At 47.7% G+C, this 14,384-nt stretch overlaps 1 protein-coding gene across 1 annotated transcript in view; it reads right to left on the reverse strand.

Annotated features, from left to right (window-relative positions):
- Nucleotides 1-14,384, reverse strand: part of FAT2 (FAT atypical cadherin 2) — a 57,230-nt gene that overhangs the window by 31,346 nt on the left and 11,500 nt on the right. Inside the window, 5 exon segments of the mRNA XM_051631008.1 lie at nucleotides 658-868; nucleotides 1,523-1,834; nucleotides 2,667-2,728; nucleotides 9,656-9,970; nucleotides 10,414-13,699. Coding sequence (XP_051486968.1) covers nucleotides 658-868; nucleotides 1,523-1,834; nucleotides 2,667-2,728; nucleotides 9,656-9,970; nucleotides 10,414-13,678 — 4,165 coding nt within the window. The 5' untranslated portion in view covers nucleotides 13,679-13,699.

Here is a 14,384-nt window from a genome sequence, read left to right on the forward strand (position 1 = left end):
TTCAAAACACCGAATTACGTGAGCACAACTGGCACTCGGTCGCAGGACCAGTTCTGCACACACACTGCTTGATGAGTCCCCCGGGGTGACAGCCACATCCCCTCTGCCCTAGCACCCTATATATTGGAGGAGGCCCTACAGCTTCTTCATGTTTCATGTCTAAATAACCCCTGGGATGCTATGAGGAAAGGAGAGCCACACCAGTTAGGTCAGGCCAGCTCTTTCAGGAATCCTTCCCTCTCAACTCCCTGTTGAGACTGTGGGCTTAGCAGGGAGGGAGAGACAAGGGGGTGTCTGCAAGACCCAGCCAGACACTTGGATCCTCCCAGGTTGTTTCCCCACAACCAACAATGTCACTCAGTTCCCAGGAGAAGCTGGAACTGGCATGCCCTGTCATTCACGCAACATCGGAGAACACCTCAAACATGGGCAAGTCCCAGAATATCATTAAAAAAAAGTGTGTTAGATAATTGCACTTGGACAGGCAGCTTTGTCTATGACTATTTAAGCCATTTGGTGTCTGTGAGAAAGCTTTCCCTGTAGCTCACCTCCACCTAAAGCAAACAACTTCATTAGCTCAGGCATGCGAGTGAAGCCCAGGCAGCTGGGGTGAGGGCTCCTAGACACCACTGCTTTGGTTTAATGTCTGTGTCTCACCTGTGATATTAAACCACACTTGGCTGGGGCCCATCTCAGTGCTGATCACTCCCACCATGTGGTTCACAGGATCTGTTTCCATCACAGCAAAGTTGTAGTGGGGTTCATCGAAAGCGAGTGGCTCTGAGGAGGGGCTGGGCCGGGCGACCCAGCTGATGTGAAGCCTGACGTGGGAGGAAAGGGGTGGGCTGCCACCATCTGTGGCCTTCACCTGCCGGGAAACGCACATGGAGTCAGGGAGAAGGGTGGTTTAGCCCACAGGAGCCTCATGGGAAGCTGTTTCTCCCACCACTGGGAGTTTCAGGTCTGAGTGCACCCCAAATCCCACAGAACAAATCTTGACCCCACGGCTTGTGCTCTAGCTGCTTCTGAGGTAGAGCCACACAACCCAGTTTCCTCTTGACCATCAAGTAAATCAGCCAAGCTCAATCCACAGCAGAAACTGGGGTCACAAGACTCCTTGCAGGGACCCACAGAGCGTGGGAGAGCTTTAAAGCCATACCCAAGCCTCATGGCCTGTCAGACTGCCAAATGGAGGCACCACTGAAACCCATACACTGCTCAGGTTCAGGTCCACATCCATATGGGATTGTGGATCATTGTGTTAATGTCTGAGAGTGTGTTGGACAGTTAATTTTACATTTATCCTCAATTTTTAATGTCTTTTTACCTTCTGCATTTCCCATAATTCCTCCCCAGTTTCTTTTCCTGTAACCCCAGTCTGTCTCATTCAAGCTCTCCTCCCACTGCTACATTTTCTCCATCCTTTTCCTTCTCTCATCTTTTCCATTTCTGCAGCCTTCCCCCTCTTTCCCTCTCCACCCATCTCTTCCCATTGCCTCTCTCTGTTTCCCTCTCTTCTCACCGTGAGTATGTTGTATTCAGAGGCAGGAAAAGCCTTCCTGGAGAAAACCATGCCAGTTGTGGGGTTGATGGTGAATATCCCTTCCTCCTCCTCCTCGATGGTGTAGGTGATCTGGCTGTTCTGGCCCTGATCACGGTCAGAGGCAATCAGCCTGTAGACTGGCCGTGGTGTCTCCGAGACATCTCTCTCGGGGAGCTGCACCATCAGGAGCTTGTGAGGGAAACTGGGAGGATTGTCATTGGCATCCAGGACTTCTATCACGACCCTGCTGGTGGACTTCAGGGCTGGCTCTCCATTGTCAGAAACAGCCACCTGCCAGCAAGAAAAGGGAGTAGGTGACAGAGATCTTTGTCATGACCTAGGACCACAGCCAGCCTTTGTCCTGATGGGCAGTGACTAAACCAGGGGGTTTGGGTGCATCTGCATTTGTATCTCAGCATTTTCAGGAGCATTGCTTCTCTCTGCAGGGTAAAACCTGGAGGCTGTAGCTGGCAGTGTGCAAGGCTTGTGCACGGACTGGGAGATGTGTCTGCAGGGCTCCTGCTGGCGGTTGCTCCGGGCAGGGGTGAGGGGGGCATTAAGGGTCACACAACTACAAATGTTTGTATTGCAATTGCTTGGAAAGTTACCACCCAGCCCCACCTCGCTGTGCCTGTGCACACCCCCAGGGTGCTGCATCCCAGAGAAAACTGGATTATCCTCAGTCACCCTGAGAGACAGAAACCCCTCAAGATCCTTCTGATGTAGATACACTTGGCTCAGAGCACCTCAGGATGGAGGCCAGTAACACGTGGCTACACACCAGTTTCTCATACAATGAGATAAATGAGGGTGGATTTCTCTGGCTTCCTATTTCCCCCATAACTTATTATCCATTCTGCTAGAGGACAACTCCAGTCCTTTTCCTGCATTCCCAGCTTCCAGAACAGGCCTTTTACTCCAGTGTTCAGTAAGGAAATAATGAACCCCAGAGTACTGCTGCAGCTGTCTCTTAGGGCAACACACACCATTTAATTAAGTTTCCCAGCAGTTGGGAGCTGATGAGATGAGATACTTTCTCTGTGCTCCAACTTGCAAGGAAAGCTCTTTGAGGACTTAATACACTTGTAGGTAAATAAAGCTAATTACAATCATCATTACCCACCTCTAGGATATGTTCAGCCTTGTATTCTCGATCCAGCTGCCGTGAAGTTGTAGAAATAAGACCTGCCAAGAAAAAAAGCCCTTTGAGCTCGACGACTCAGTGTCCAAGGAAAGCCAGGGCTGATCAAACCCAGGGGTGCTCCATATCAGCAACCCTCATCCTGTTTCAGGTTCTTTTGTGATCAGAGGAGAAAGGCAGATACCCCCAGAGGGCCGGTTGTCCCCTTCCAGTGTGAATCCCTGTGGGGAGGTGCTGGGCTCACTCTGATTAGGAAACCATGGAGGAGGGGGAACACCCCCAAGATGCCTACAGCAGTTGAAGGTTGTCAAGGCATTTGCTGAGAAAGGCTGCAGGACCATGAAAAAACTTCTCTTATGCCTCTAAGTAAGAAACACTCTGCATGTGCTGGCACAGCTTTGGCCTCTTAACAAGTCTTGACTCCTGTTCTCCCTGTGCTGAACCTTGCTCTTTGTAATTTACAGTGTTTTGACAAAAGTTTGTCTTCTGCCTTGGGAAATACCCTCTATTCTACCACTAGAACAAATGCATTCAGGCTAAAAATAAGTCAGTAATAATGTTGGTGTATTGTTTAAGCCTTGCTGAAAGACAGAATGAATCCTCTAACAATTGCAAGATTTGAGGGATTTCTAAAAAATACACCCTAGTTTAACCACAGGGAATAGGTTGGATGCAGGAGGGAGGAACTCTGGCTATAATAAACTAGAGTTTAAACAAAATCATCATAATTGCCTCTTTTTGGCCTGTCAGTAACTAAGCTGAGTGGATGCAAGCGTGGAAAGGATGGAGTTGAGGCGTGTGTTTCCACATCTGGCTTGATAATAGTCCTTATCAGGTGCCTTGATTCTTCACCTTTGGAACAAAGCAGCTCTGGACCATTTCACAACTGCTTTATCGATGATGGAAACTGTAGATATAATGCATGAGTTTCTGGCAGTCACCCAGTGACACCTGGGAATGTTTTTGCCCGTTCCCCACATCTCCTGCTCCCAGCAGTCGCTGTGGTCATGGTGCTCACTCCTCACAAAGGCAAGTCCCCCTTCCTCACACAACCAAAGGGCAGGTGAATTTTCCTGGCCACCTGAGCAGTGTTCCATGCTCCTGCAGCCCTGGGAGGTGCTTTGCAGGAGAGGCAGTACGTGTTTCCACCAGTGTGAGCACATGCACTCGTACATCCTGAACGACTTGCAAACCAGAGTTGTGTGAACCATTCTCAACTCTCATCTCTGGTCCGAAGCCCAAAAGTTTTAATTAATAGTATTGCTTTCAGTTGTATCATACTTTGGTGTATTGCTGTCTGAGCATGAGAGGCAAGACACAATTCAAATGGCTGCAGGAAACATTGGGCAGCTGAAGGAGGGAGCAGCTGCTTGGAACAAGATTATTGTTAACTGTTTCCACTTGTTCTCTGGGATTATTCGTATTTGGCACCAGCAGCTCCACTAAACATTTATTTGATGCCTTTACAATCATAAATCAACACTCCTTAATGTGTTATGACAAGATTATTTGAAAGACTCTGTTTGCGTGTATGTAATGCATTTTTTTTTTCTCCTCCCTAATCTTCCTTTTGACATCTTGGCAGGTGAAGAGGACTCAGCAGTGGTCTAAGTACACTGGTTGAGGAGCTTCTGAACCTTTCTCAGGCTCATAGGAGGCTGTAGGGCTAAAATAGCAAGAAAACTCTTGATATGCCTGGAAATGGGGCCTAATGAAGGAGCTACAGCAGCAGTCCACTGAGATCTCTGATGCTTCTGCCCACGTTGTCAATAGGTTGGCTAGGACGGGGGACCAAAGCCTAAAACTCCAGCTACCTCAGAGGATGGTTCATAGTTTTGGACTAACAAGCCCATAGGACACGTAGCTAGACATAGACAATGGAGCCACCCAACACCTGTGTGCACACTGGGGCTATTTCCAGTCTATCAGATTGCAAAATTCAGTTGCAACAGACTAATACCTCATTTACACCAGGCTACCGCATGCCAGCTGATGGAAGGTAACTTAAACCACTCTGAAGTGATTATTTGGATTTGCCTGGCCACACCTTGAAATTCTTTCATGACCTTTCATGATAAAAAAGAAAGGAAACAGGATTGTAGCTGAGCTTTCTAGAGCTGGACAAGAAGGACTGCAGTGAAGGCAGGTGAAATGGAACTTAATGACTGTCTTGAATGTCTGTACCACTGAAGATCAAAAAATCACAGAATTGTTTGGCTTGGATGGGACCTTAAAGATCATCTAGTTCCAAGATGCTTAGATCTCCTGGGGACTGAGAGATGACTCTCTGTCACAGACTGGTACTGTATCCCAGCTGGGAGTCTTTACTAGACACTCACCAGATGGTATTTTTGGGTTTTGCTTCTTATCTGTTGAGCCACAAGTCAAAAGGTTGGCTTCTCCTCCCGACCCCAGGCAAACTCCCTCTGTCCTTCTCCCTGTGCCTTAGTCGTGGCTCCCAGCTCCCCTCTCCAGACGCAGTTACCACTCTGCCTTGAGATCAGAAAGCTCTTGTGGTTAAGGGTTAGTCCCTTTAATTCCTGTACAGAGCTGTGGTGCTGTGTGGCTGCCAAGATGAACCAACTGCCAGCAGTGTTCACATGGCAGCTGAGCACCCAGAGTCTGGGAGACAGGGATGGGACGTGGTGCTCAAGAGAAGCCAGCTGGAATGAATACATATTTTTATTTGTTGCTACTTGGATATACAACCTGTGAAGCCAGAGGGCTAAAATGGAAGTGGAAACTGTTATTAAAGGGGAACTGCCATCAGCTTTCATGGGCTGGGGAATCAGTTCCTCTGTTCTTTCTGCTGTCCCCTGCAAGGACCAGGGAAGTGCCCATTTAGTTTTCAAAGAGAGTGTTCTGTGTGTGCCTGTGTTCACATGCAAGTTACCAGTGCAGTCCCTGCCCCTCTGGAAAACATCAGCTAGCCCTTCCCATAGGACTTAAAATCAAGTGGGTGTCCTTTATTTGTGTTCTTGTATGTGGCCCTGAAGGTTTCCGCTAAGTCCTACAGAGACTGAACAAAACTGTCAAAGGTCCTAATTGCACTCGGTCAATTAGCCAAGCTCTGCATTCACCTGAAGGTCCAGAAATCATCCCATCCATACAGACAGGCACAAGCTCTGCTCTCACAGCCTATCTACACATTGTCAATAATTCTCCTTCTTGCTGCCTGGAAAGGGAAGAGAGGAAAGTTGGTCGTGTTGGAACAGGAACAGCAGAATTAACAGTGAATTGTTGTCAGGGAATGAAAAATAATAATAACTTCTGCTGGCAGGAGCAGGGCTGGGGTGGAGGTTGCTGGCCCCCGGCCCTCGCTGCAGGGAAGAAAATCTAAGATAGTTAAAATAGCCAGAATCAGGTTTGCAGGCACTGGGGCTTTTACAAGATCCTGACAAGGGAAGAGGTTGTTCTCCTGAAATCCTCTTTCTGTTGTCTCATTGTTTCTTCCATTTCACCTCCTCTCCTCTCTTCTTCTCCTACCACCTCCCCTCTGGTTCTGACCCTGCTTTGCTCCAACTCCACGCTCAGCTGGACCCTGTGGTATGGTGGCTTCGGGAGCAGCAGTGCAACCACCCCTCAGAATTATAAAGCAGGCTGTGTCTGGATGTCCTTCCCTGCAGAGAAATGCTGGGAACCACAGGCATCCTGGGAAAGCCCGTGGACACTGACACAGCAGGAGAAGGATCAGAAGAACCAGCACTAGATAAGAGCTTGAGATGACTAGTCCAAGGTAGAAGGATTCTCCAAATAGCCTTTTAGTGGAAAGAATAGCTTCATCCTGACTCTTCCTGCCACAGCCTCCCAGTTCCTCCTGGTCCTGTCTAGACTGGAACCTCTCTCACACCAAGCACTGCAAACCCTGCACAAAACAAGGTGAAAAGCTCTCCAGCAGAAGAGTACCCCAAGCCCTGCTATCTGCCCATCTCACCATGTATCTTATCTCTCTCTCTCTCTCTGTCTCCCACAAACACAGCTCTGCACCAGCTGCCAGGCTGGGCTGGAGAGATTCCATTGCCGATGGCAGAAAGCTTTCATCTCACTGCACAGTTTTATTCCCTCTTCTCATTAGCCTTTCCTTTATTTTCCCTCTTTTTTTCTCCACCCTCTTTAGGGAACTGAGCTGGAAGAACTTAGAGCCCTTCTGTGGTAGTTCAGGGACACTGGAGGAGCCAAGCCCTGATGAGGGACAGTTATCACTGCTGTTTCTGTCTCTTTGCAAGGTCTCAGGAGGAAAAGTCAAGGGGCTTTGCTGGGCATGTCCATGTCTCCAATGCACAAGCCAGGCCTGTGCTGCCATATTGGATCAAATGCAGAACAAGCTGGTTCCAGGAGCAGAAATGGGTAACTTGCAATAGTGTGGCACTGTGCCCTGAATAATTATCCAGGGCTATTCTGCAGGGTTATTCTGGGTGTGGAAGTGTCTGTTGTAACAGTAAACTGGGACCTTAGTTCCTACTAGCACACAGGATGAGCACAAGCTTCCTCCTCCTTTCCTTCTGCCGAGGGAGCACTTTCTGCCCAGGAAGCACCCAGGATGACCACTGGCCTTCTCATGCTCTGGCTTTTTTCAGTGCTGATATGGCTTATCTATTCTTTGAAGACAGTGTGGGATTGAAGAGGTTTCAATCACAGTCTTCTCCAAATGTAGGAGCCTCCCTTCTCTTCTGAGTGTGGAGGAACTCCTGGCACACACAGATTATCCTCTCCTTTGCCAAACTGTGTGACCAGGAGCAGCAGCCTCTATGATTTCCTCTTGGTGAATAACGTGACAAAGAGATTCAGCTTGATCACAGATATGCAGCTCTGCCTAGTCAAACTCATTTGCTGTCACAGGGTTTGGGATTGACCATGGAAGGAGTATTGGCAGGATCTCTGGTATATCAGGAACTGAAATATTTCTGGGTCTTTTTGTGATCACTACCTTTAGGTAGTGAAAGAAGAGGTGAATTTATTGCATGTGAAGAACAAAGAACTTGTCCTAACAAAAAGTCCAGAATAAGACTCAGTGCTCATGTAGCATTATAGTCCTCAGAAACTTCCAGTGGTTTCTCCTTTCTCGTGTTCAAATGTTAAGTAGTTTGATTTGCACTGGGATAAACCTTCTCTTGAATATATCCTTGCACTGATGTGAAAGACCAGGAACTGAAAGGTCAGCAGTTCATCCTCCACTGCTGCCCTTCCAGGCTGAGACCAAAGATTGTATTTTTATTCTACTTATCAGAGCAAATATGCTCTCATCTGCAGAATGAAAACATCACAGGGTTGCCAATAAGCTGCCTACAGCCCTGAAGCTTAGACAAGCTGTGATGTTCCTTCTGGCAGCGGTAGCAGATGACTTCTCTTTAGACACTGTAAGAATAAGGATAGAAACTGCTCAGTTTATGCCAATGTTTGCAGGTAATTATTTCTTCTTTTGGGTGATATGCAAGTAAAATAACGGATAACTGAATCCTCATCAAGCTTGGAAGCAAGTCCTTAAACAACCTCCAGGCTTAGGGTTTAGAGAAGAGACCTCCAGCAACTGTCCATAGGATAAGATCAGCTCATGAGTTTTTTTATAGGACTGACAAACTTATCACTCTTCACATGCAAATTAACTGGCTACAGAGAGAGGTGAATAGGAGATGACTCATAGCCAACAGAGCCTTTTTTTTGGTATAAGATGGGAATGAAGACCTTGGCTTAGAGGTGAAGTGTCTGATTAGCAAAATGTTCACAGTTTGCTGGTGTCACTTGTTTTGCCATAAACCAGGGCAGCTTTGGAGCATGGCTGGGTAGGGCTGCACTCATCCTGGGGTAAGAGTTTTACCTACAGCACAGAGAAGGCTGAATTTCCTGCAGGCTACATGGGTGCAGGCTGGAGCCCAGCAGATGAGGGGGGCTAGCTTGGTGTCCTGATAGTCGTTTTTGGTCATTTGGACTATGTGGGAAATCTGGACGCAGAGCAATGCCCTGACCTGGCTATAAAGGTTTTGAGAGTGCAGGAAGATACACCTGAGGGAGCAGTGTTCACAGACAGTTGACATCTTCAACTGCATCTACATGGTGCCAAGTAGAGACACCCTATAAACCTCTTGCAAACAAGAGGATTTCAGTGTTTTAGCATCACAATTTCTTGCTAAACACTCCCCTCCTAGCCAGCTGTAGGGCACAGCCAGATAGCCATGACACCACAGTAACATCTAGCTGAGAGCTGCATGGGTCTTTTCCAAGGCATCCAGCTCCTTTCCCATCTGAGAGCAGGCTTCTGTCCCTTTACAGCAGGTGAACTGCTTTTATCATCTGCAGGAGATCCAAGTCATGCAATTAATCCTCTCCCATACTCAGGCTCTGTGCCTTCCCTTCCCTCTTCTCCCAGGAGCTGGTGGAGTGAAGGGCTCGGCAGAGTTTTCCTTGCCAGACTGGCCCAATGTCAGCTCTGCTGGGATAGTTTGAGGAAGCTGTTTACACAAAACATCAGTGGGTTTTTGATGGCTCTGAAAGATCTGGTAATTAATCCTCTGATGAAAGATATAGTCTAGGAAGATGGCAGCAGAGGCTTACTACATGAATAGTAACAGAGAATGGGTGGAGCCTTTAAATGCAGTGGGGTTAATTTTTATTAGTCCTGCCTTGGTCTGTCCCAGGAGCAGATAGTCACCTCCAGAAGAGCGTTTCCTGGCTCAGGCTGTGCCATAGGGCAGCTGTTTATAAGGGGAAGATGAAAAGTAACTGCTTGGTTCTGTTTAGGGCTCTGAAAGTAGCACATTTGTGTCACTCTAAGACCCATCCAGATGCAAATAGCAGCTCCCAGGGTGAGGGTTTCAATCCTCAGCCTCCCCACACAGGGTATTTGGAGACTAGAACTTTTCCTGCAGAAGGAAGGTGTGACAAAGGCAGCTGTGTGGGCCATTTCTACTGCATATGTAACATCCTGGGGGCATTTGGAAGCCTCAAAAACAGACATTGAGTTGGGTCAACCTTACCTGTAACGAGGTTAATGGTGAAGAGTCCTTGAGGATTTCCACTTACGATGTGAAAAGTCAGTTTTCCCTCTGAGCTAGAGTCTGGATCTAAGGCGTCAAGCTGAAGGACAGATGTGTTTGGTGGGGAATTCTCCATCACAGAGGCATAGAAAACAGGCCTGGACATCTGAGGTGGGTTGTCATTGGTATCGGTGACCTCAATATAAATTTCAGTCACAGAAGACAGAGGAACTGTTCCCAGATCAAGAGCTAGCACTGTCAGCCAGTAGTGAGACATTCCCTCTCGGTCAAGTGGTCCTATGGTCCGGATGGTGCCTAGAAGAATGACAGAAAATGCTTGTGAGGAACTCAGAACACTCTGCCCTCAATGCTAGACCAGTCTGTGTCTCTAGCCTGCTTCCTGGTCTTTGTTGCAAGTATAAACTGTGGCACCAACCTTGCACGGCTGTGAGATTGTGTGGAAGGTGAGGGCTTGCTTGTGCGGAGGGTGATTTGGTGCACAAGTGAAAGGGAAGACCTCGGTATTTTGGGGGAGAACAAATATTAATTTTCCATTATTTTAAGGAGACAAGCCCTGCTTGCTCCTCCCCCAGATACAAGGATGCATGTTGCACTTCCCTGCACAGGCAAGAAATATACAAATGCATGGAACTTCATCAATAGAATATACAAATGTCCTATTAGGTGAAAAGGTCAGGTTTAAGCTACAGCAGGTAGTTTAAGCCTTTGAGGTACACCTTAAACTAAGCTGTCATTACCTGTGTCCTTTTCAATGTGGAAGACAGAAAGGCCAGTGCCCTCTCGGAGGAAATACTGAACCTCTCCATCTTTCCCCTTGTCGATGTCTTTTGCTGTGACCATGATCACTGATGTGCCTTCAGGGCTGTTCTCCTGCACCCAGCCTTTGAAGACAAAGGAGGCAAAGCGTGGTGGGTGCAAGTTCTCGTTGACATCAAGGATGTTCACTTCCAGGTGGCAGAGGGAAGAGCGTGAGGAGGGCTTCCCACTGTCACTGACCTGCATGGTTAGATTATAAGAGTCCCTCTTCTCATAGTCCAGCTCCTTCTCCAACCGGAGGGCCCCAGTCACCTTATCCACGTGAAACATCATCTCCTCGTCATTAACAAGGCTGTACCTCACCTCACCCCCAGAGCCAGTGTCTGGGTCAAAAGCCTCCAGAAACAGGAGGATGGTCCCCACGGGCAGGTCCTCTGGGACCTTCACACTGTTGAGGGCTGGGATGCATTGTGGGGTGTTGTCATTTACGTCCTCCAGACTCACAATGAGATCCAAAACAGAGAAGAGCTGGTAGCCTGTTTTGGGCTGGTCTCTAGCTTCGATTTTCAGCACATAGGAAGGCCACATTTCTCTATCCAGGGTTCCTGTAACTGTCACTTCTCCAGTGACACTGTTGATGGCAAACTTATCTGTGGGGGTTAGAAGGGAATATTTTATTCTCCCATTGTCATCCTTATCAGCATCTTTTGCTTTCAGTTGAGCTATTGTTGTCCCTGTTGCTACATCTTCTGGTATCGTCACCCAGTAGGCACCTTGTGGGAATTTAGGAGTGTTATCATTGGTATCCAACACATTCACATCCAAGAGTTTCCAAGATGATTTTTGTGGTGTGCCAAGGTCGTACACAGTTATGTTAAGAGTGTAGAAGCTGGTTCTTTCATGATCTAGAGGAGAAAGGACTTGAAGGAGACCCAGTTCCAGGTCAATGCTAAAGCAACTGTCGTCATTTCCATCTGAGATCACATAGACCAATTTCCCATTAAAACCAGTATCAGGATCAATAGCTGAAAGGTCAGCAATAATTGAGTCGATGGGAACAGTCTCTATGATATCAACAGATCGTGGAAAGCTGTCATCAAACTTCGGAGCATTATGGTTTATAAGGTGCAAGTTCAGAGATGTTTCATCATCCTGCCTGTGGCCTTGAGACTGAGACTCCATGGAGTGTAAGATAGTTTCTGTCAGTTGTTTCAAGACTCCCGTTTCCTCACACTGCATTTTGACAGGGAGACCTTGGCCGACCACAGTGATGTTTACAGATGTTGGCAAAGCATAGTTCTCTCCATCTGTTGCAGTTATTTTCAAGGAGTAGAAAAGTGGTTGTTCAGGAAGAAGATCTCGCAGAGATATTCTTAGGGATATTACCCCAGAGATGGGATTGAGTTCAAAATGCCTTAACTCGTTGCCAGACTGGATTTCATATTTGATATGCTGCAGCTCGTCACTGTCAATTGCAGAGACAGTGGCCACAGGGTTCCCAACAGGAAAGTCCCGTGGGATGGTGCCACTGCAGCTTGCCTTTTCAAAGACAGGAGCATTGTCATTGATGTTGCTCAGCGTGAGGGTAACGTAGACCTCGGTTTCATGGCGGAAGGGTGAGCCCCAGTCTGATGCCCACACGCGCAGATGATACCATCTCTGCATCAACTCATAGTCCATGGACTTGGAGGTGGAAATGATGCCAGAATAGGGGTCAATTACAAAGGGAACCAAGTTCTGGTTGGCTATGGTGTAGGTGACAAAGCCATTGTCTCCTTCATCTTCATCTGTAGCCCTTACTGTTAAGACACTGGTACCAGGAGGCACATTTTCATCAAAGGCCCCATGGTATGAAGATTGGCTAAAACTTGGAGCGTGGTTGTTGCAGTCAGTGACATCAATCACAACAGTTGTGGATGCGTGACCTTTAACGGTTGTGACTTCAAGTACAAAATGAGACTGCTCGTGGAAGTCCATTGCTCTGGCTGTAGTTATCAGTCCAGTGTGAGGATTGATTTTAAAGCTTGTGCTGTCAGGAGTAGGTTTCAAAAGATATTTAAGATTTGGGAAGGCTGGTGTGATCTTCACCATAACAACTTGGCTTCCAGCTGGGGAAAATTCACTGAGCTGGACCCGGTACACTTCTTTCTCAAATCTGGCAGAGACATACTTGGAGGGAGGTATATGGATAACTCTAATGGGAGAGAACAGTGGTGGCTTGCTCTTGTCCTTGGCTTGTAGACTGAGGTTGAAACCAAATGGGTAAAGTAGCCAGTTGACCTCTTTGGTTGACACAATCATGAATTCTGTGCTCCCAAAGTAGGATTTGATGGCTTTGAAATGTCTCCCAGGATCTCCATCCACTAAATCAACCGAATCTATCCCTGCTTCTGAGTCACCACTTTCTACAGACAGAATTGCATAGAGAAAGTCTTCAGCTGAGTCAGGTGGTGTCACCTTCACGGAGGAGATGAAGGGGGGTTTCCTGATAGATGGCTCCACTTGAATAATGAGACTAGCCAGGTTCCCAGAGTTATTGCCCTCTGTGATCTTTCTCATTCTGTCCACAGCCAAAACTTGCAGGTGGTGCCTGCCTCGATGGGTGCTGTTCAGCCTACCTGTGGTCATAACGGCTCCCGTGGTGGGGTGGACGGTGAACAGGTTGGACTTGGCTTTGAGGGCATAGTAGAACTCGGCATTCTGGCCAGCGTCAGCGTCTGTGGCACTGACTGTGCTGACCACTGTTTTCAGAGGAGTGTCTTCTCTGATTAATACTTTGTAGGAGGGGGGTGAAAAGAGAGGTTTCAAGTCATTTCTGTCCAGAATGTGGATCAAGACTTTGGCCCAGGCTTCATAAGCAAAGGTGCTCTCTATGGCCTTGATAATTAACATGTAACTGTCTTTGACCTCCCGGTTTAAAAGTGCTGTGTTGCTGCTCCTGGTTCTTATTCTCAAGAAGCAGAAATCCCCAATCACATGTTCCTCTGTTTTAAAGAGACCAGTGTTGTCTCCAGAGGCTATTCTGTATCTGATGTCCCACTCGGGGTTTGTCTTGTAAATACCCATTTTGACAGAGCTCTCCACGTAGGTCTTGGGGGCTGAATTCTCATAGATGGTGGCATTGTAGAAGAAGTGGGTGAAGTGCAGAGGGGAAGTGTTGCCTTTCTCACAGCTTGCCTTGTGGACCACACAGTGCATCAGGAAAACAGCAACACTCAGGAAGTGCCTCTTGATAGTGACTTCCATGGTGTGGTGACTCCTTGGGTCCTGCAGAGTTAAAGGAAGAACATTGGTGATTGTTATTAAGGCCAGTATGTTAGGGGAAAAGTCTCCATGAACTCAGCCTCTCTCCACCCTGATCTTTGGTGAAGTGATTGTTATCTCAGCTCTCCTTCCCTTGTGTCCCAGCGACAGCCTGTCCTCCCACATGCCCATGCTGGCTCAGGCCTGTTCATGTTCTCTCCTTCAGTTTTTGCCCTTGCAGAAGGCAAAATGTAAAAAGCAAAGTTATCACAAAGTTTCATTCTAAAGTCTCACCCTGGCTGCCTCCTCTGGGTTGCCTGAAAGAGCAGATCTCTAGCAAGACACTTTGACCATGCTACCTTCAGCCTTTGAGTAATCTCTCCAGTTCCTCCCTTCTCACATCAAAGCCCCAAGGTCAGGATTCCTGTGGAGGATCTGCCATCCATGACCACCCACCATCAGCCTCCCCCTCTAGCGACTCCCGAACATCTGCACAAACTATTCATTTCCCCTCCTTGCCCCTTCCTTGAGCTGCTTTGACCTTGTTTGACCTTCGTAGTTTCCTGTCCCCTCCTTTCCATTTATTGCCCTTCCTTGGTTTTCCTTGCCTTGGCTTTCCCCTCCTTTCCCTTCCTTTCCATTTATTGCCCTTCCTTGGTTTTCCTTGCCCTGGCTTTCCCTCCTTTTCCTTCCTTCCCCTCCTTTCCCA

This window comes from Apus apus, chromosome 13 (assembly GCF_020740795.1).
Source record: "Apus apus isolate bApuApu2 chromosome 13, bApuApu2.pri.cur, whole genome shotgun sequence".
Lineage (NCBI taxonomy): Eukaryota > Metazoa > Chordata > Aves > Apodiformes > Apodidae > Apus > Apus apus.